The sequence below is a fragment of the Apis cerana genome, linkage group LG8, assembly GCF_029169275.1.
Source record: "Apis cerana isolate GH-2021 linkage group LG8, AcerK_1.0, whole genome shotgun sequence".
NCBI lineage: Eukaryota > Metazoa > Arthropoda > Insecta > Hymenoptera > Apidae > Apis > Apis cerana.
In genome coordinates this window covers 6384348-6405635 of record NC_083859.1, presented here as the reverse complement: position 1 = coordinate 6405635, position 21288 = coordinate 6384348, and the positions used below count along the sequence as shown (strand labels likewise).

General features: G+C 21.0%; 4 protein-coding genes across 32 annotated transcripts in view; 2 read left to right on the top strand and 2 right to left on the bottom strand.

Moving 5' to 3' along the window:
- Positions 1–201: 201 nt before the first annotated feature.
- On the bottom strand, positions 202–2288 carry LOC107992583 (ejaculatory bulb-specific protein 3). Its single transcript, XM_017048537.3, has 2 exons — positions 615–2288; positions 202–508 (listed from the first exon to the last, which is right to left on the bottom strand). Exons 1-2 carry the CDS (start codon positions 805–807, stop codon positions 351–353), a joined length of 351 nt encoding a protein of 116 aa, XP_016904026.1. The 5' UTR covers positions 808–2288; the 3' UTR covers positions 202–350.
- A 919-nt stretch (positions 2289–3207) lies between these two features.
- Positions 3208–5205, top strand: LOC107992632 (stomatin-like protein 2, mitochondrial). Its single transcript, XM_017048644.3, has 7 exons — positions 3208–3568; positions 3658–3774; positions 3832–3979; positions 4059–4307; positions 4399–4554; positions 4617–4861; positions 4931–5205. The coding sequence occupies exons 1-7, from the start codon at positions 3479–3481 to the stop codon at positions 5108–5110; spliced, it is 1185 nt and encodes a 394-aa protein (XP_016904133.1). The 5' UTR covers positions 3208–3478; the 3' UTR covers positions 5111–5205.
- Positions 5202–7325, bottom strand: LOC107992633 (protein KRTCAP2 homolog). Of its 2 annotated transcripts, none has more exons than XM_062078347.1 (4): positions 6475–7325; positions 6030–6136; positions 5555–5773; positions 5202–5490 (listed from the first exon to the last, which is right to left on the bottom strand). In XM_062078347.1, exons 2-4 carry the CDS (start codon positions 6031–6033, stop codon positions 5318–5320), a joined length of 396 nt encoding a protein of 131 aa, XP_061934331.1. In that variant the 5' UTR covers positions 6034–6136; positions 6475–7325; the 3' UTR covers positions 5202–5317. The 2 variants fall into 2 exon arrangements, with proteins under 2 accessions (XP_061934331.1, XP_061934332.1); XM_062078348.1 differs by having other exon boundaries at positions 6222–6571.
- The window catches only part of LOC107992596 (phosphatidylinositol-binding clathrin assembly protein LAP), a 39238-nt gene continuing 25239 nt past the window's right edge, over positions 7290–21288 (top strand). For 4 of the 28 annotated variants that reach the window (XM_062078297.1, XM_062078287.1, XM_062078282.1 and 1 more), the window contains exons 1-13: positions 7290–7426; positions 14325–14467; positions 15358–15433; positions 17249–17263; positions 17893–17995; positions 18159–18367; positions 18438–18544; positions 18624–18665; positions 18757–18851; positions 20429–20597; positions 20702–20830; positions 20896–21025; positions 21172–21258. In XM_062078297.1, coding sequence (XP_061934281.1) covers positions 7297–7426; positions 14325–14467; positions 15358–15433; positions 17249–17263; positions 17893–17995; positions 18159–18367; positions 18438–18544; positions 18624–18665; positions 18757–18851; positions 20429–20597; positions 20702–20830; positions 20896–21025; positions 21172–21258 — 1435 coding nt within the window. In that variant the 5' untranslated portion in view covers positions 7290–7296. Of the gene's footprint in view, positions 7427–14324; positions 14468–15357; positions 15434–17170; positions 17264–17892; positions 17996–18158; positions 18368–18437; positions 18545–18623; positions 18666–18756; positions 18852–20428; positions 20598–20701; positions 20831–20895; positions 21026–21171; positions 21259–21288 lie in introns of those variants that run through there. The other 24 variants (XM_028664238.2, XM_062078284.1, XM_028664232.2 and 21 more) reach the window with 13 other exon arrangements.

Here is a 21288-nt window from a genome sequence, read left to right as displayed (position 1 = left end):
AATATATATTTAACTATAAATAAAATTTTGTTGTATTAAAAAATTTTAATTTGTTTGAAATTTTCAATCTTATATAATACATATATATTTCTACTAAACATGAATTATTTTTTTCAATTTCTAAGCAATGTAATTAAATATAAAGTATCATGATTTATATTGCTAGATTATTGCTAGAAATACAAAGATTATAAATTTAAATTATATTTTTATAATAATTTTATTATATTTGTCATAACATTATATAATTATAATATAATAGATATATTTCAATTACTAATAATTGCTACTATTCTATACTATAATTTATATAAAAAATTAATTATAGTAATAATTATTTAAAGTGAACCTTATGCGTCTTCATCTTTTTTCTTTATCATTATTTCCACAAAATGATTCCATTTTTCTGGTTCATTTGTAGTAAACCATTCTGCTAATTTGTCCATGTTTTGTTTTTGAATTTCAGTACATTTCTTACATTGTGTTTGAAACGCTTCTGTTATGTGACCTAAAAATTAAATTAAATAATTTATTTAATAATTAATTATTTTTTAATTAAATATATGTAAATTTTATTTTGATTTTTTTTATATCATATTTTAATTTATATTTACTTTTAAAAAACATCGAATCTGGAGTTATACAAGAGTCTGCATCGATGAAACAATCATAATATTGATTTCGTAGACGATCATTTGCTAAAATTTCGTCAATATTCACATAATCATATTTATCAGAATAAAGTTCCTCGGCATACGTCCACGTTAATAAAGATAATATTAATAATACAATATAATTATAGCGCATAATGTAAAATTTTATCACTCTTTATAATCAAAATAATTAAATTTCTTTCTTATAAAACTTCTTTTAGAAAACTAAATACGAACTAGATTATTCCATCTATTTATATATTTGCACAAACAAACTTATATAAGTAAATACTTAATCATTCGAGAAATAAAAAAAATATTCATAGTTAAAAGAAATAGTAATTAAATATACTGATGATAATAAATTATTCTGTTTTATATAATTTGTTATTACTTAAGTGACATTTAAAATTGTTTTCGTAGAAAAAGTTGAAAAAATACTGATTTATAAAACATAAAATATATAATATTACATAATATATGAAATATTAAATTTTTTATTTATTTTTTACTTATAGAAATTTTAATATCATTTATTTATATGGAATTATTTTTAATTTATATTATTATTAATTTATTATTTTAAAACATATTCAAGTATAAAATAAATATTTGGATAATTCTTTGTTCATATATCATTTTATTATTCGTACGTATATATTTTTTATATTTGATCTTGACATTTATGACATATATTCATAAAAAAATCGTTAAATTATTATTCAAACATATCTATATTTATTTAAGTATATAAAATATATACTATACCATTGAATATTTAATATACATAAAAATTTCTTAATATACATAATAATTTGATGACAGTAAGAATATATAACATTAAAAATAATATAATGATACTGAAATTTTTATAAAAGTATAATGATATTAAAAAAAATTGAAATATTTATTAAACAATAATATCGAAAAAGTTTATCATTATATTTCATAAAAAATTAATTTCCTTATATGAAACTTTACTAAAGTATAATATAGACTACATAATAATATATAAAAATCAGCCAATAAGATATTAGATGTCAGAAGTGTTTTGATAAATTTTGGAAAGAAAAAAAAAATTTCACTTAAAAAAGAATATAATAATTAAATGCATGTTATATTTGACACTACTCGACCATTTTTTAATAATTTAATTTGTATATATAATATATTTGTGTGTGCGTGTGTGTGTGCGTGTGTGTGTGTGTGTGTGTGTGTGTGTGTGTGTGTGTGTGTGTGTGTGTGTGTGTGTGTGTGTGTGTGTGTGTGTGTGTGTGTGTGTCGTATGTAAACTGTCATTAATTTTAATACTTCAAGTATTATTAAATTTATTAATATTTTTTAATTTTTTTTAATTTTCAATTGAATATATATTGAATATATATAATGATTTATCAATGGAATAGTCCAAATGATTATATTATTTTATCGATATTTTTTTTTTTTAATATATAATTTATTTAATACATTATATTTCAATATTTCAATAATGAATATTATATTTTAAAGATATTATTTAATTAATAATATTTAAATTGCATATTTTTATTATAAATTTAAATTTACAATTTAATTTTTTTAGAGAAAAAAAGTTTACAAATTCAACTTTACAATACATAAAAAAAAAAAATTAAAAAATTTCAATAATGTAAAAAATATTTCGAAACTTTTGCTTTTTTTCCTAGATCATTTTCGTCTTATTACATATAATATTTCTATTTTCGATAAAATAATATCAATTATATGAAAAAAAAAAGTTTTGATAAAAAATTGTAAAAAAAATATAAAATAATAAAATGATTTTTATTTGGTAGTATCTATCTAATTTATTCACAATTGTTTACTAATTTATTGTAAGTGATTTATTAATATTAATATGTAATAAAAATTTATAAATGACACTTTGAAATAAAACTAACATAAATACTAATATTAATATAATAAATAACATGAATCTATTTTTACATTTTATTGAACAGAAATAATTAATTATAATTTCATATATTTATTATAATTTTTTAATAAAGGATTTTTGAATCTTTGTTTGTATCTTTTTAAAATTATAATAATAAAATATATCATTTTGCGAAAAAGAAAAAATAATAACATTAGATATTTTGATTTTTATATTATAATATATTTTATATTATTTCACATAAATAAATCAAACTGACTAGAAAATGACTAGAAATAAAAAAAGATTTCAGAAAACAAAATTAAATAATATATTTTATATTTTTTTGTCATATAAACATATAATTTTATTATATGTTTATAGAGATATAAAAATTGCACTGTTTTTTTAAGATTATGTAAACTTTTTTGCATTACAAATCAATTCCGTTGATGTCTAATAATTTTTAATAAAATATTAAGATCAAATAATTGAAACATAAAATAATGATATATTGATAAAATATTTAATAATAATTAATAATAATAATAATATATTAAATGTATATTAAAAAATTATATATATAATAATAAATAATAATAATATAAAACATATATGTACATACATAGTTTCATGTTCATTTCTCATATTCTTTATCATTTTCCATATACTAATTATCTAAGAAGTTGCTGTGCCAAGTTGCATGAAGTATCCTGTATAAATGTATTTTATCAAATGTAATAGTATATTTGGACATCTAAAGAACAAAATATCATGTTTTACGAATGAAAATATTTGTTCTTCAATTATTTGAATATTATATAAAAATATTTAATGGATTATTTGCTTAACGTTTTTTTTCATTAAAATTTGAACTTAACTTATTGAAACGTGTGAATCTAACCTATTATAATATTTAAAATTATCTTGCATGCTTGTCAATATAATGTTGCTGCGAACATATAAATGGGAAATGAACTGTCGATTTAAGCAATTTGCTCGCAATTTTGGCATCATAAAGGTAAATTCAATATTTTTGAATTAATTTTAAAAATTAATCACAATTTTCTAACCATATTATTTCATTTTAACAAAAATTTTTGTTTAAAGTTTCAGCCACTTTTTGAATTTGAACATACTGTTCGTAAATTGCCAGTAACACAACTTGTTAGATGCAAATCTGGTACTCCTATGAATACCATTATATTATTTGTTCCACAACAAGAGGTTTGTAAAATAGATTAAAATCTAATTTATTTTAATAATAATAAAATTTATTTTTAGGCATGGATTGTTGAAAGAATGGGAAAATTTCATAGAATTTTAAATCCAGGATTAAATATTCTTACACCAATAATTGATAAAATTAAATATGTTCAGTGTCTCAAAGAAATAGCTATAGAAATACCTCAACAAAGTGCTGTTACATCAGGTACATATTATTAATTGTTTATATTTAAAAATATAAATACAATATTAAAATATAATATTAATCATATATTTTTAAACAGATAACGTAACATTAAATATTGATGGTATATTATACTTAAGAGTAGTTAATCCATTTTTGGCTTCATATGGTGTTGATGATCCTGAATTTGCTGTAGTTCAGTTAGCCCAAACCACAATGAGATCTGAATTAGGAAAAATATCTTTAGATAAAGTTTTCAGAGAAAGAGAGGGACTTAATGTTTGTATTGTTGATAGTATAAATAAAGCAAGTGAAGCTTGGGGTATAACATGTCTTCGATATGAAATACGTAAGACTAAAAAAATTAAGAATAAAATTAAAATTAAAATTAAAAAACCTAGTATTTAAAAAATTCTAATGATCTTAATTTTTTTTAATAGGAGACATAAGATTGCCACAAAGAGTACAAGAAGCAATGCAAATGCAAGTAGAAGCGGAACGTAAAAAGAGAGCTGCAGTTTTAGAATCGGAAGGAGCTAGAGAAGCAGAGATAAATATTGCTGAAGGAAAACGTTTAGCACAAATTTTGGCATCAGGTAATTATATTTTTTAATCTATCCTATTTTAAATTGTTAAATGATTTATTTGATTATCATAGAGGCTGCAAAACAAGAAGAAATAAATAAGGCAACTGGTACTGCAACTGCTTTAGTAGCTATTGCTGAAGCACGTGCAAAAAGTTTAAAACTTGTTGCAGGTGCTCTCAATTTAACCGATGCAAAAAATGCAGCGGCATATAGTATAGCAGAACAATATGTTAAAGCATTTAATAAATTAGCAAAAGTTAATAATACTTTAATTTTGCCCAGTAATGTCTCTGATGTGTCTGCTTTGGTAACACAAGTATGTTAAAAAATTTAATTATATTATTATTTTATAGATTATTTAAATGCAATTATTTTGTATTTTTAGGCAATGACAATTTACAAACAAGTTATGTCTCAACCTACATTAGATAGTCCTGATGTAAAAGAAAATAAAGATCTTCTTAATGATGATGAATCAGATGAATCTTTTGAGTATTTCAGTGATAAAGAAGAAGCAGAAAAACATAGAAGAAGCAAAAGAAAACGAAATCCTAAAGCATTGTAAAATATTTATAAATAATATAAATATATTTTGACTTTTACTATCTCATATTATCCCATTCTTAAGAAAATAAAAGTAAATAAGTAATTAAAAATTAATTATATATTATATGTATTATAAGACAAAATAATTTTACATAAAGTTTAAAATAATTTTAAGAATAATTCAACATTTTTGAAGTATTGTAAAACATCACAGATTTTCATATTTTTATTTTCTCTTCTTTATATGAATTGATATTGGAGGTACTGGTAGAGCATATGTTTCTTGAGAAATTCTATTGATATAATATAATGCAATCATAGAAAATATAAAACATGTTGTAGTTGCTACACGATGTACCAAAGCTGATGCAATTAAACTAATCATTAGTGAAAAAATAACTGTAAAAAGAAATATCATTGTTATTCAAAATTAATTTTATAATGTCAATATTAAATAATGTACCTTCTGGAAATAATTTTTGTTGAAAAGATTTTCCAAATATTGTTGATTCCAAGTTTCCTATTGCAGTTAACACGCACATAAATAGTATCGATCCAATATATCCTCCTAATATTGTATAAACTTGTGATGAGGCTAACCAAACTTTATATATTTGCATTCCCGAAAATATAAGAACTGTCAAAATTGATGACAATATAAGAGATACTTTACTACTAACAGCTGAAAAATTAATGAGAAATATAAGTTTTTTTTATTCAATTAATTCATTATTTATAAACAAATTTAAATGAGAAAAATTGATGATTATAACATCAGCTAACCAGAAAATCTAACATATTATTTCTCTTCTTGTCTTTTAATAACATTTAAATATAAAATTAAACATTTAAATACTTAATATTAATACATAAATATATTACATAAATATATATTTCACAAATTTTTTAAAACATAATAATTTTTTAATTATACGTACGCATTTTTAAGATAAATTTTTTACTAGAACCGACTTAAGTCAATTCGATCTTTTAATTTTTTTTATATTATATGTCATGTGTCACAATGTATTCGTACCAACATTAGCTGCAAAAATTTTTTAAGTTTAATCAATAATATTAAGAGAACTACACATATATAAAATTCATAATTGTATGTAAATTTTTATAACTTTTTTTATGTAGTGATTTATTATTACTAATTATATATATATATATATATATATCTAGTTATATTTTATTTGATATAGAAATATGAAAATCTACGTCACATTTAAATTAATTATTAATTTTTAAATTAGTAAAAATATTAATAAATAAAAAGATATTGATTCAGATATTAATATTTATATTAATAAAAAAATATAAAATAAATTATTGTCTATAATCTATAATCATTGATACGATATAAATTAGATGTATTACTTCGTAACGAATATGCGTGCGCAGAGATTGAACCGTTATTATCGATTTTAAACTTATTATGGAGACTGCCTTTTCGATCGATATTCTAAATAAGAGTATATATTCTTCTTATATTTTTTCTTTAATATTTCTTAAAATTATAAAAATTATGAAATAATTATTTAATAAATTATTTTGTTTTAAATATACATTAAATCATATAATAATATTAAACCATATAATATTAAAAATAATAATATAATTAAAAACAAGTCAATTATAATTTTTGATAAAACTATCAGTTTAAAATTAAAAAGATTTTTTCGGAAAAATTTGTATTATTGTAACAAAACTTGATTTGATTAAAGTGGTATGACGTCAGAGATAGTAGGCCGTGTTTGCGGAGAGTGAGTAGGATTGGCTGTCAGGAGTGATCGGTCCGGCGAAGCAGTAGGAGGTTCGAGTCGCCATTTTGGCAGGTTGTGAGAGCCTTCTGTCGTCGCCGTGAGCCGAGCTGTCGTTCGTCCAGCTGAGCCCTTTACGCGCGCGCGAGAGAGCTCTTCCGGCTGGATCGAGTCGGGAAGGCAAAATTAGACCGGCGCTCACAAAATTAAAAAAATTTCGGAAATAATTGACGGAAAATAGTTCTGCGTATTGTAATTTTTCTTTTCTTGTCGGTGTTCTTGATTTCGAGGTACGTTTTGCTAATTCTCGTGGGTGGTGTGCATTTGCTAGTACTATTTTTGAAATTGAAGAACGATTTCTAATTGTGATAGTATAACGTAAGAATTGGATTGAAAAATAAGCTTCAAAAAGTTCCAGTGTGACAGAAGTAACGACACTATGGCGGGACAGACAATCAACGATAGACTGTTGGCAGCGAGACATAGCATCGCCGGCCAGGGTCTTGCTAAAGCTGTATGCAAAGCTACTACAGAAGAGATGATAGGTCCGAAAAAGAAACATCTCGAATGTAAGTTCATCATATTTCCTTTTATTCATTTGTCTATTCCGATCATTTCAATTATGATTGTATTTTTTCCGGTATTTTGATTTCAATTTCTTTTTCAATAAAGAAAGTGACAGGATAAATTCTCAAGATTATTGTCTGAAATTATTAATTTTTATATAGTGTATATCATCTAAGGATACCATCAAAATATAGTTAATTATTATTATAAATCATTGTAGATCCTGGAAAATGAATCACATTGCAACAATAATTAATTGCAACAAAAATAATTTTTCTCGAGATTAAACAATTTTTTAAAGTATATTATATGAAAAATTAATCATGTTTGATATACAAAAACGAAGAACAATCTTTTGTATATGTTTATGTCCGTTATACTTTAACGGATTACTTTCAATTTCCAGGCGTTGCGTGAAGGAAAGTAATTCGATTGATAATTATACATGTTCATATAATTTAATGTCTACAAAAAATTGAAAATCGAAAAATTGATTAGTAAAAAAGAATGAAAAATAAAGAATATTATAAATTATTGTTGAATATTGAATAATTTTATGTTATTTTGTTTTATAATTCAAAAATTCGGTATGTATCATCAGAAATTTTGAATAACTGTAAGATATTGATATAAAATCGTGATCATTATCGCATTTTTTTCGATTATTATATCGATAATAATTATTATCTTTTAAAAAAATAAATAATTTAAAATAAAAAAGTAAATAATTCCATAGGCTTTTTTCGTTAAGTATATAAGTATATTATACAAATTAATATAAAAATAATATTGATTGAACTCGTTACTGTTGTGTTACATATGTATTGTTCATTACAATCATATTATATTAATATGGATAATTATGCAAATTTATATTATAAATTTATATAATTAAATTAAAAAAAACTTAAAAAATCGCGTTAATATTAATTTATTGAATATTAATTTTTTAAATTGATAATTATTCAAAATCTAATATTGTTATCATTATATGTATAAGTATTATTGTAAAATATTCGAATTCAATTTTTTAATTAAATTTTTAGAGATTTTTAATTAAATAATGGTGAAAGTTTTTGAATTATTGGATCTTTATTTATAATAGATATTTTGTGTAAAACTAGTGTATTATAATTTTTGTATTATCTATTATGATATTGATTTATAAATATTGCTATAAAATTAAAGATTATTAGTGACATAACTTTCTTTGAATTAGTAAGGCTATCTTATATTTGAATGTCAATGAATCGTATTGATAAACACATTTCTTTATATTCATTAGTATATTTATTATCAGTATGCCAATACAATATATTCAAATTTAAGACGTTTTTCTTTTATTTTTCTTTTATTTTCTTTTTGACAAATTTCTACTAATTATTAACTTTGAATAACCAGAGTATATTTTAATTTAAATTACTTATAGAATTATTGTTGAAGATTATAAATATCTATGAAAATAATTCGAAAAATATTCAAATATTAAAAAACAAAAATTTCTATCAAATATTATCATTGATTTGATTATTAATTGAAATTTGATAATTATTAATAACACAAAAATTTATTATCAACAGGAAAACAAAATTATTTTATATTTGAACGGTAGGAAATCGCATGAGTTCCTCGTGATTATCTCTGTCGCATGAGTTACATCAAGGTTTATAACTATAGATATATCTATATGTGTAAGTACTGTAACTTATATTTATTTTCAATTTAAAAATTTATTTTCAATTTAAAAATCTACTTTCATCAAAGAATATAACATTAGAGTTTTGTATTTTTCAATATTGTCGAATTATTTTTAAATTTAATTTAATTTATATTTAAAAAAATTATTTTAAATTTAGACAATGTGTTTCATCATTTCAATATTTCATTTTACAATTCTATAAAATTTCATATCAATTTCATGTCATTATCATTTTTTTAATGTACTTTATATATGAATATTGATTTTTTTTATTTATATTGTTTTTTTTATTTATATTGATGTTTTACAAAATATAAATGAAATCATTAAAAATTTATTTTACAGAAATTATAATTTAAAATTTAAAATAAGCATTGTTACAAAAACTTTTTGTTTATTTAAAAATTTTGATATATGCGTTTAATTCATTTATTTAGATACATGCATACAATGTATATTTTCGGTTTAAATGATTTTAATATAATTTTAATATAATTTATATAATTAATAATTTTAATATAAATGTTGAAACATTCCTAAATTAAAAATTAATTTAATACAAATTTAAATGAATATTTTTAATTTTTACATTTTTGTATAAAAATTATGATATATTATAAAATTAATAATTATATTGTTTCATTCACATTGTAACATCTATTTCAATTATCCCTTAATGAATAATAATATTAACAGTCATATTTCGTTAAAAGCAAGAACGCGTTTCCGTTTTAACAGGACGGAACTTACACTCTTTCTTCCGGTCTGTTAATTTAGATAGTGAAACAAATTTCTGTCGATGAAATTTCCATTAAGTTTAATCTCATTTCTTTCTCTACAATCTTTATTATCATTCTTAAAAAATAATAAAAAACAATTTTTTTTCATATTTCATAATTTAATGCAATGATTATATAATTTTCACTTGAGAATTTTGTATTAATAATGAAAAATAATTGTGATTGTTATTGTATTTATCTAAATTTATTATTTTTATCTTTATGAATACAAATGGAAGATAAAAATTATCACATCATTTTTTTATTTTTACAATATTTATAATAAATTATTAATGAAATGATTTCTATAAATATTTTTTTATCGTATTTAAATTTCGTAAATGTTATATATTATTTTGTAAATATGATGTTTAATATCACAGTGTGTAAATCGTGATATAATGTTCAATATCTTTCTTTTTTTTAGAAAAAAATAGTTTAAGTCTTTGATAATCGATTTTTTTTAGATGGAAATTCAATTGATTACAATTATTGAATCATATTTGTATTTTTGTTTTATAAGTATAATTATTTTTTATAAAATATTTAATATAATTTTTTTATTAATATAATTTTAATAATTTAAAAATATTTAATATTTTATAATTTTTTGAATTAAGCTATATAACTTTTAAAAAAATATTTAATATCTAGAAAAATGAAATTGAACTAAGGTTTAAGGTTAATAAAGTTATAAATGACGCATGAAGATCAGAGAGAATCGATCGATTGCAAAACCTAAATGTTATATATACATATTCGATTAGACGGGTATTTCGCACATGCCCACTAGCATTGCATCCTAGGGAGCTTTCGTCCGAGATTCCGTTTATCGATCGGTCGTACACTTGATTCCTAGCCGATGACCTCGCGATGGTTTTGATTACTTGTCTATTCGGAGACCACGAATAATCACTTCTCGTACTAAAAATAGTATTCATGAATTTCTCGATGAAATTCTTTATCAAAAGATATCATTGAATGGGATATAGTTTTTTTTTCATCAATATATTGTAACTAGTAAAATATCGATTATATTATCAATTTTTGATTCACAATCAAGTTGATATTTTTTAATCGTTTAAATCTCATATATTTGTTAAATCTCAATATTTTTGTTAAAATTTTTTTTAAATATAATATATTAACAATACAATTATTAACAATACATATAATATATTATATAATATATTAATGTAATGTATTAACAATACAATATTTTATTTTTATTAAATTTTGATATAATTTTTCATTTTTATTAATTTATGTAATTTTTATAATTTAATTAAAAATTAGTAAAATTGAAAATATTTATGATAATTTTTATTTTGTAAGATATGTTGAATTATGTAATTTATCCATTTATAAATTGTATCATGCTTAGTCTCGGAAAATTTGTTATCGATATTTCCTGTATTTCTTCACTTTTTTTTTTTTTTTTAAGATAATCGTTGTCCTTCCATATTGGATTCCTAAATTTAATGATTGAATTGTACGATTGTCAATTTTTTTTATATTTAATTTTTAAGTATCATAATTACTTAGAACTATTCAATTATAGAAAAATCATCTTGGCTAAAATAATTTTTCAATAATCAAAAATAGTGTACAATTACAATTATTAATTAAATTTTCTTATAAAATTAATTTTTGATTTTCTTGAAAGCGATTGTATTATTTTTTCTAATTACATTGAAATGTAAAAAAGCAAATTTTAATGAATAATTATTAAGAATTTTAATAATTATGAAGAATTTTCTTAATAGATTTAATTTAAATCAGATTTAAAAATTAGATTGAATTATTTTCTATTGAGATATAAATTAAAAATTAGATTATTTCATATTTATATTCAAAAAAATATTATCGGTAATAAGACACTTGTTAAGAGTCAACAGAAAAGTTCAAAAATGGAATTTGAGGACATGTAATGATGTAAGAATGAGGTAAACCAGATATTTATATTTTGCAATATACAAAAGTTCTTTCTTTTTGATAATTCGCATTTGTTACAGATATCTTACCAAAACACTTTATCGGTGACGCCCCCATTTGAATCTGGATTCGGAGAAACATTTCAATGCGCACACCCCTTGCAAGTTTCAGATAATTCCGATAATGATTGCATTCTTTGCTACATTTAATATTTACATTTAATATGCCGTTGTTGGCAACAACTAGTTAGATTCATCGGTATTTCTTATGAACATGTTCATCCATGTCATGATTATTTATTTATAATATCAGTTTGAAAATAAGAAGCGTAATGAAGTTCTTTTATCGATTTTTATTCGATATTATTTTTATTTAATAAACTTTAATAAATTTTTTCCTATGGAATTAAAAGATAATTATTTTTAAATATAATTTTAATAATATAAAATTATGAAATTTATTATCACGTGAAAAAATATTTGAAGTAAATAAATTTAGAATAGATATTTATGCAAAAGTAAAAAAAATATTACTTATTATGAAAAAGGTTATTAAGAGAAAGACGAATGTACATAGGAAGTACATAGAAAGTACATAGGAAGAAAATATTTTATAAAATGAGTTTAGCGAAAAATTTCATTATTTTTACTCAATATATAAGACATTTTGAAAAAGAATAAAATTTTTTATCTCTTATATATATTTATTAATTAATCTATAATTTTTAGTTATGCAAAGAGTACATACACAAAGAGTACATATATAAAGAGTATACATATATAAATAGTTATGAAACTTGATATTACAATAGAAGAAACTTCATCATTAGTATAAACTTCATCATAATAACAGAAGAACTTATTTTTTCTTTTAGCTTATTCTATTTTTTATTGAATCTTTCAAATCTTTATCTTTAAATATTTCTCTATATTAATTCTCTATATCATTTAAATTCTTTATATTAATCTTTTTTTTATTTTTTTTTTAAATATTTAAATTATATTATAAGATATTTCTTAATTTTAAAAATTCTTGATTTACAATTTGATTATCATAGAAAATTAATCGAAAAAGTTGATGCTTAGAATTTCAGTTCAACTTGTTACACTATTGGCAAAGTATATATATTAAACTACGTGATTTCTGTCTTTTATAAATAGTAAGAACACTACTCAATGAGATGTGACTTTTGAATCTTATTCGGGAGTACATTATTAGAGAAGAGAAGGCAAGGTCAAACACTTGCTAAGACATCTCATCGTTTTGGCAGCAATCACGATGGACTTTCTATTTTGAAAATAATACAAAAATTAAAAAAAAAAAACTATAAAGTCTTTATATTTTCAGATTATATAAAATCAAATTAAAAAATGATAAAGACTAAATATGCAAAAAACTTTTGTACAAACATCAAAAAAAAAAAAAAAATAGAAACTAATTGATGTGAAAATTTTCAAGAGAAACGAACATATATGCTGTCTGATATTCTTAGAAGACAATTTCAAAATCATTTGGCAAATTATAATCTTTTGTCAGTCATTATATCTTTTTTATTTTTCTTTATAATTACTAAATGTATTTGTTGAAATATTGATTTCTTTTGTTATAATATAATGCAAAAAATAGTTCATTAATTTACTCAAATTCTTTAAAAGATATTATCGATTTTCAATTTTGTTTTTTTTTCTCATTATATACATTTATTTTTTTCATATATCAAAATAAAATATATTAGAAAAATCGTAAAGAAACAGTATTTCAACAAGTTCGCTAATTTTTTATGATAAATAATTTTTTATGGAATGATAAAAATGTTTTTAAAATGATTAAAAATTTAAAAATTAATTTTATACAGTTTTGTTTTTATACAAAGTAATAAAATGTTATTTCATTACTAGATATTTTGATGGATTGTGTTTCACAATTGTATAGAATAGAAAGATGTCAAATAGAAAGCAGTTAGAAATGATAATATTCTATCAAGATGCTAGATATCTTTTGGTTTTTACTGGAAAAAAATTAGAAGAAATGACAAGAGAATAATAAATCTTGATCTTTTTTTTACTTCTATCATTTCCAGAATAATGAAAAAGTCTTATTAATTATTTAGAAAAAATTTAGGAAAAATCCTCTCAATCTATTAATTATGCATGTTATTTTTTTTTTACAAAATTTATTATACATACAATTTTATTCTTGAAAAAGATTTTTTTTTTAACATATCAAAAAACAAATCATTAACTAAAATGAAAAAAAAATTAAAATAAAAAAAGATACAAATCATCTAGATTTTTACTTTAATTTTTAAAATACTACTAAATATTACAATAAATTAATATAATAGTAATGGTAAATTTATTTTTATTGAAAAATATTTTGAATATTAAATATAGAAGAAATATTAATAAAATAATACTAGCAATTTTTTAATGAAGAAAATTGATATTCGATAAAATTTCGTGATTAATCCTTGTCATTCTGTTTCAGACCTCGTGCGATGTACAAACGAACCCAACGTGTCGATACCTCAATTGGCGAATCTGTTAATAGAACGATCACAGAACACGAATTGGACAGTCGTTTTCAAAGCTTTGATTACAGTACACCATATGCTTTGTTACGGCAATGAGGTAAAAACAGTTTTATTTTTATAATCATAGATCAGACCTAATAACAAATACTTTGATACCAATAACTTTAATAATAAATAACTTTAGTAAGTGACTTTTTTTAAGAATAATCAGACAATTTCTTTTCCTTTGCTTTTCAATGAATGTTAATTTGGAAATGATAATTGAATATCCTACAATATAAAATAATTTGTGAAAATATAAATATAATAAAAAATAAAATAATAATAAATATAATAAAATAAAATAATAGTAAGTATAATAAAAAATAATTTGTGAAAAGAATACTTTTTAAATTCTTATTAATTGGCTCTCTTATAGAAATTTTCAATTATTTGAATAATGTTTAAAATTTTTAATATGATTTTTATTGTTTGTTATTTTTTATGAATAAAATTTAAAGATTTGTTCATAAAAAATTTAAAATATTTATATCTAAAGGCTTTAATTTATTTTGGTTCGATAATGACTTGAAAAAAGAAAGTGTCATCGTCCTTGTCAATCGCATATGTGTAAATGTACACGGGATAATAATATGAATCCTGAGAGTTTAATAATTTACAGTTTATATTATTTCTTATATATACAATTCAATAGAACAGTAACTGTAACTGTCATTTCATTAGAGAATTGTAATAGCGAAAGTAATGATTTTTTATCTTAAAATATTATATTGTTTATCATGATTCTCAAATAAAAAAAAGATTTTTATAATTTTTTAAAATTTTTTTAATGAAAAAAATTATGAATATTTTTATTCAATGTAAAATTAATTAGATTTTATAAGATTTTAAGTTAATTTTAAATTAATGAACAAAAAATAGAAAAATATAATAAATTATTTCTTAAGAGAAATGATCTTAACGAATTCAATAATTTTTTTGTTACAGAGGTTTACACAATATCTAGCATCCAGCAACAGCACGTTTCAACTCAGTAATTTTCTTGATAAAAGCGGCGTTCAAGGTGATCACATTGTGTAAAAGAATCTTCTTGCATTAACTTCTGTCGAGTGGTTCAATTAGATGCTCGATTCCGGTTAATTCCCTGTCAATGTTCATTACCCCTTATTTTTTCTTTTTTAAACACTTTTATATAATATTGATCCTGAGTAAATAGTATTTGATTTTAAAGAGTTAAATATATACATATGTATTATATACATTAAATTATTGCATATGAAATAACCAATTTAATCAAAAATAAATGATTAAATGTATTGAATAATATTTGTTATATGCGAATTTAGTTTTAATTTATAATAAGATGAATAATTTCAATATTATTTTATCATTTATCTTATTATAAAGAAACATTATATGTTGCAATATATTATATTTCATCAAATTCAAGTGTTTTTTTATATAAATTTAAAATTCAATATAATAAAATATAAAAAAATGCTTTGATTACACTAATAGAATTTTTAAAAAGATTGCATTAAACTATTTTTCATTGGTATAAGAAATTTATAAGTATAATCATAAAAAATAAATAAAAAAATTATTAATAGTAATCAATTAAATTAATAAAATCATTTAATTGTAATAATTTTAATATTACTTTTCAAGATAAGATTTTAAATTGAATTTGTTGAATAAAACATTTGAGAATTAATATTATTTTGAATAAAATTATAAGAGTAAATTCTTATATTAAAAATTTTGTTATTTCACTTGCAATAAATTAATATAAAATAATTAAACATGGAATAATATTTTTTAATATTAACATAATTAAAAAAAATGTTTATAAAAAGATAAATTAAATGAAAAAATTATTAAATTTTAAGAAAATGATGAAATAAAATATTTAAAATATATTAAGAAAAGAAATGAGGAAACAGAATAGAAGATTATAGTATAACTAAAGCAATTTTTTTTGTTTGCTATAAATAAAGATATCAAAATTTTAAATTTTACTTATTTATTTTATTTTATTTATTTTCGCAAATTTTCATTATGATATATTTCATAATTATATTATAATAAATATTATATAATAAATATAATAAATATTATATAATAAATATTATATAAATTATAATAAAATTACATTAAAAAATAATTAAGTACGGAATAGATTTAATCAATTAATAATTAATATATGTTTTATACAAGAAAGTAATTTTATGGATAAAAATTGTATAGATGGTAATTTAATTGAACCATTTTCAAAGTGGCATGTTTCCAAGTTATTTTCTTTGTTGCTTTCTTTCTTTATAATGTGTTAATTTTGGCAAGAAGTAAAAGTTACATTCGAATGCAACACGCACGCGAACCCAGCACAATCACACACATTTCATGGTTTTTATATTAAAGATTTCATAAAATTTAATAATTCAACATTTTTAATAATTTAATAATTTAATAATTTAATTATTAACAAATTATTAAATTTTTAACAAATTAATAATTTAATAATTATTTGTGTAATATTGAATTTCATAATTAAATAATTATAATTTTTATGTTAAAGATGAATAAAAATACGTACGTAGAAATTTTTTTGTTCTGAAGAAGATTATAAATGAAAATTGTATTTAAAAGGTTTGAAATAGTTATTAACATAATTTTAAAATATTGTTTAAAATTAAATAATTATAGAAAATTAATATATAATTGTTTCTAACAATGCATAATATTATCTTTACTCTTTAGAATCAGAAATTTATTAATAAGTTATTTCTGGCTAACTTCCTAGCATTATGCAGCTATGTGTATCTGGCCTCTGTCTATGATTTACTAACCTGGAACTAATTTTCTCTCTATTTGGGCACAGCAGGAGCTCGCATTGGTGAGTTAACATATATTGTTATCCTTTTTTCCATATCTTAATATTTTTTCCACTAATATTGTTCTCTAAATTTGTGTAATATTTTATTAAGACTTTAGAATTGAATTGAATAATCAAATGATATTAATAATTAATGTTTCTTGTTATTAATACAATAAAAAGTTGAAGAAGTCTTATATTTATTTTATTATGTCTAATCAATTGTCTAATTCAATTGTATAATTAAATACTATATAATTAATTGTTTAGAAATTCTTTAGAAAAATTAATTCTTCGTTTCTAATTTCTAACATTAATTCAATGATATTATTTTCTGAAATGTTTATTCAATCTTTTATGAAAAACATCAAGATGAATCTATTTATTATTTGCATATAGCACACATTTTGTAATTTAAGTTGAAAACATTTCAGAATCGATAATTTTATTAAAAACTCATATCTGCTTACACTTGCATGCATGCAGATTCTTGCACTTTGCACAATTTCAATTTTTAATTATTCTTTGGAAAAACTATATTTTTCCAAAGAATATCAATTATATTCTTAAGTTTCTTATGTATATCCTTATGTTTCTTTGTAATGGATGAATTGAGAAACTTTCTTTTAAATTAAATTTTTTTTCTATAGGCTATGACATGTCACCGTTTATCAGGAGATATGCAAAGTACCTCAATGAAAAGGCTCTTTCTTATAGGACTGTGGCATTTGATTTTTGCAAGGTGAAGAGGGGGTAAGCAATTGATTTTAATTAACAAAAATATATAATTTATGTAATTAATAAAAAATAATTTGTAATGAATTAAGTAATAAGTTAATAAAGTAATTATTAGTAAATAATAAGGAAATAATTTAATTTTTTTATGATTTTTTTTTCTTTTCAAATTATATTTCAGAAAGGATGACCGTACTTTACGTACAATGAATGCTGAGAAATTGTTGAAAACCTTACCAGTACTACAATCACAATTGGATGCACTATTGGAATTCGATTGTACTGCCAATGACCTAACCAATGGCGTTATAAATATGGCTTTTATGCTTCTCTTTCGGGATTTAATTAGATTATTTGCATGTTATAATGATGGCATTATTAATTTACTAGGTAAAATATTTATTATTTAATTGATATTATTATGAAAAAAATATTTAATATTTGCTTTGTTATATTCTAGAAAAATATTTTGATATGAATAAAAAACAATGTCGCGAGGCTTTGGATCTGTATAAAAAGTTTCTCATACGAATGGATCGGGTTGGTGAATTTTTAAAAGTTGCTGAAGTAAGTTTTGAAATATAGATCATGTAAATTAGAAATCATCTAAAAATTTTTTAAAATTAATTTATATTTTTTTTTTTAGAACGTTGGCATTGATAAAGGAGATATACCTGATCTAACAAAGGTAAAAAATATATTTTAATTCAACTCAAATTATTAAATTTTATGAAAAAAATATATTTATAGATTAAATTTTAAAAATGGATATTTTTTAGGCTCCTAGTAGTTTATTAGATGCATTGGAACAACATTTAGCTTCATTAGAAGGAAAGAAAGGTTCTGCAGCAAATACTCCCACGCAATCTGCAAGGTATGTTGATTATAATTTTTACAAATATCTAAATATTTACCAATAATATTCAAAATAGATTTAGAATTTAGAATTAAATTTATTAATTCTAAAGAATATTTTGCGACTTATCTATTAATAATACTTAAAGGTAAAATGTAAAACACATATAAATAGACATATATCATATATATTATGATCAAATAAGATATTTTCATTCGAGAAAGATATTTCACGTATAATAATTATCATGATTTAAAAAGTGCGATATTTAGACATATAATGTATATTTAAATATCAATCCTATCAAACTTTTTCCTTTGTTACTATTTTATTATAAATTTAATAACATAAATATAAATCCTATTTATCATCCAATCGTTAATCATACTATTTTCCTCATAAAATGTTTTGTAAATTGTAAGATCAAAGGTAATGTTGGCATTTGTTTTCTATTGCTTGAATTTGTGCTTATTTTTTCGTTAAAAATTTTTTTTTTTCTTTTTTGCTTTCGTTCTTTATTTTATATTTGCGGGCTAGTGATAACTACATTGATTTCTCGATTTATTATCGCTTTTTATAGTTTCTAGAAATTTTGTTTGAAATTTTCTATAAAAATTTCACTTAGCTTATTATTCAAAAGATTACATTTAATCGCTAATATTTTTTTAAATATTTTATTGCTGATTTTTGCACATATTTATATTTCTTTTGATTCATCTCTTGGTAATTTGTTTAATTTTTAACAAGTGGTGAAAATAATTAATTATTTTAATATGATAATGTTTTAAATTTCATGATAAAATTCTGATTAAAAAAAAAAATTCAGTATTTCCTGAATAAATGGTCTCTTTTTAGGTTTGTTTTAAATCCTGATTAATTGATTATAAATAAATAAGTAAATGATTATAAATAAAACTGTTTATAAATTAATTTTTGCATATTATTTATTACTTATTCACTTATTTGGAGATTTTTACTGTTTTTTAACGAATCATCGAAGCTCATGTAAATAATATAACTTTTGTAATCAGTATTTATTTTCAATTAATATATTTTTAAAATAATATCAATAATTGATGTTAAATTATAAAGCAAAAGCTAGGTGATATTTTTTTGCACATAATTAGTTTACATATGTATATAAGCGTACATATCATAGTAAAAAGTGTATTTTTTTTCGTTTTTATTTCATTTATATTATATAACTCATTAGGTAGTATTATTCGACTCAATTTGCTTGTATAAATTTATTTTAAAATACAGTAGTAAAAGATATATATAAAAAAAACAAGAATTTATGACAAAAAAAGAAGTCTAACGTTACGCATGATTATAATTATATATTTATGAGTATGTACATTTGAGTGAAAGAGCACTGTGTAGCTAAATTTTTTACACATCATTATTATCTTTATACGTACTACACTGTTTCTTTGTTTTTTGTTTGTCTTTTCCTTTGTTTTCAATGATCAACGTTCCTTTTCGTTCCTTCGGCCACACTTATCTTTCTGCTGAAATGGCTTTTCCTCCTTTTTTTCCCTCTAAATCCATCATTCCATCGACACACATCCATCGCCCAATCATTACCTAAGCAGCAATAGAACGAATGTAAAGTCGGGAGTGTCCGCCCTGTCTTCCACCAGTACTGCGTTTGGAACAGCAGCTAGTAATAATCGCCTTGATCATGCCGGAAATGGACATATCGATGAAGCGCTTCGACAACAAGCTCTTGCGGAAGAGGAAGCTGCTATGAATCAATACAAGGTATTAAAAGATTAATTTTAATGTATTATAAAAAATAACATTTTTTAAAAAAATTATTGTAAAGAAATATTGGTAACATTTTTATATTTTATTATATATACTAGGCAAAAGTGCAATCTCCATCCAGTGGCCCCAGTACAAATCCATTCCTTAGTTCACCAACAAACAATGCTAATCAACCAATTGTAGATTTATTTGGTGCATCATCTACGATAACAAATACTGAAAGCCAGGTAACTAAAAATATTTTCATTATAATAATATTTTTTTTTTTTTATAAATTATATTGATGTTTTAGCCACAAAAAGCATCAGATGATCTACTTCAATTAGCAGGAAATCCTTTTGCGGACATGTTTGGAACATCTCAATCTATAGCTGCACCGACTACACAAACACAGAATAATATGTGGATGACTAATGGTAACGGTAAATATAATTATTTTATTTTGTTTTGTTGGTTTTTTTTATTTATTATTAGTGTTTACTATCAGCTAAATTTTTATTTGATCATTATTTATCATAATCATTTTTTATGTTATTTCATCGAGATGTTTTTATTTTTTGATTTATAGGTTTTGCTGCAGTGCCTCCAGCAAATAATAATTTTGTTACAGATAATAGTTTCTCTTCTGTATTTGGTAATCAAGATTCTCAATCTGGTGAGTACTTGATTCAACTTTTTTTTGTTT

Coding starts and splice junctions, on each gene's coding strand:
- LOC107992583 (XM_017048537.3), bottom strand. CDS start 807: ATGCGCTATAATTATATTGTATTATTAATATTATCTTTATTAACGTGG. Junction 509..614: donor AGATTCGATGTTTTTTAAAA/GTAAATATAAAT, acceptor TTTAATTTTTAG/GTCACATAACAGAAGCGTTT.
- LOC107992632 (XM_017048644.3), top strand. CDS start 3,479: ATGCTTGTCAATATAATGTTGCTGCGAACATATAAATGGGAAATGAAC. Junction 3,775..3,831: donor TATTTGTTCCACAACAAGAG/GTTTGTAAAATA, acceptor ATTTATTTTTAG/GCATGGATTGTTGAAAGAAT. Junction 3,980..4,058: donor ACAAAGTGCTGTTACATCAG/GTACATATTATT, acceptor ATTTTTAAACAG/ATAACGTAACATTAAATATT.
- LOC107992633 (XM_062078347.1), bottom strand. Junction 5,491..5,554: donor ACAAAAATTATTTCCAGAAG/GTACATTATTTA, acceptor TTCTTTTTACAG/TTATTTTTTCACTAATGATT.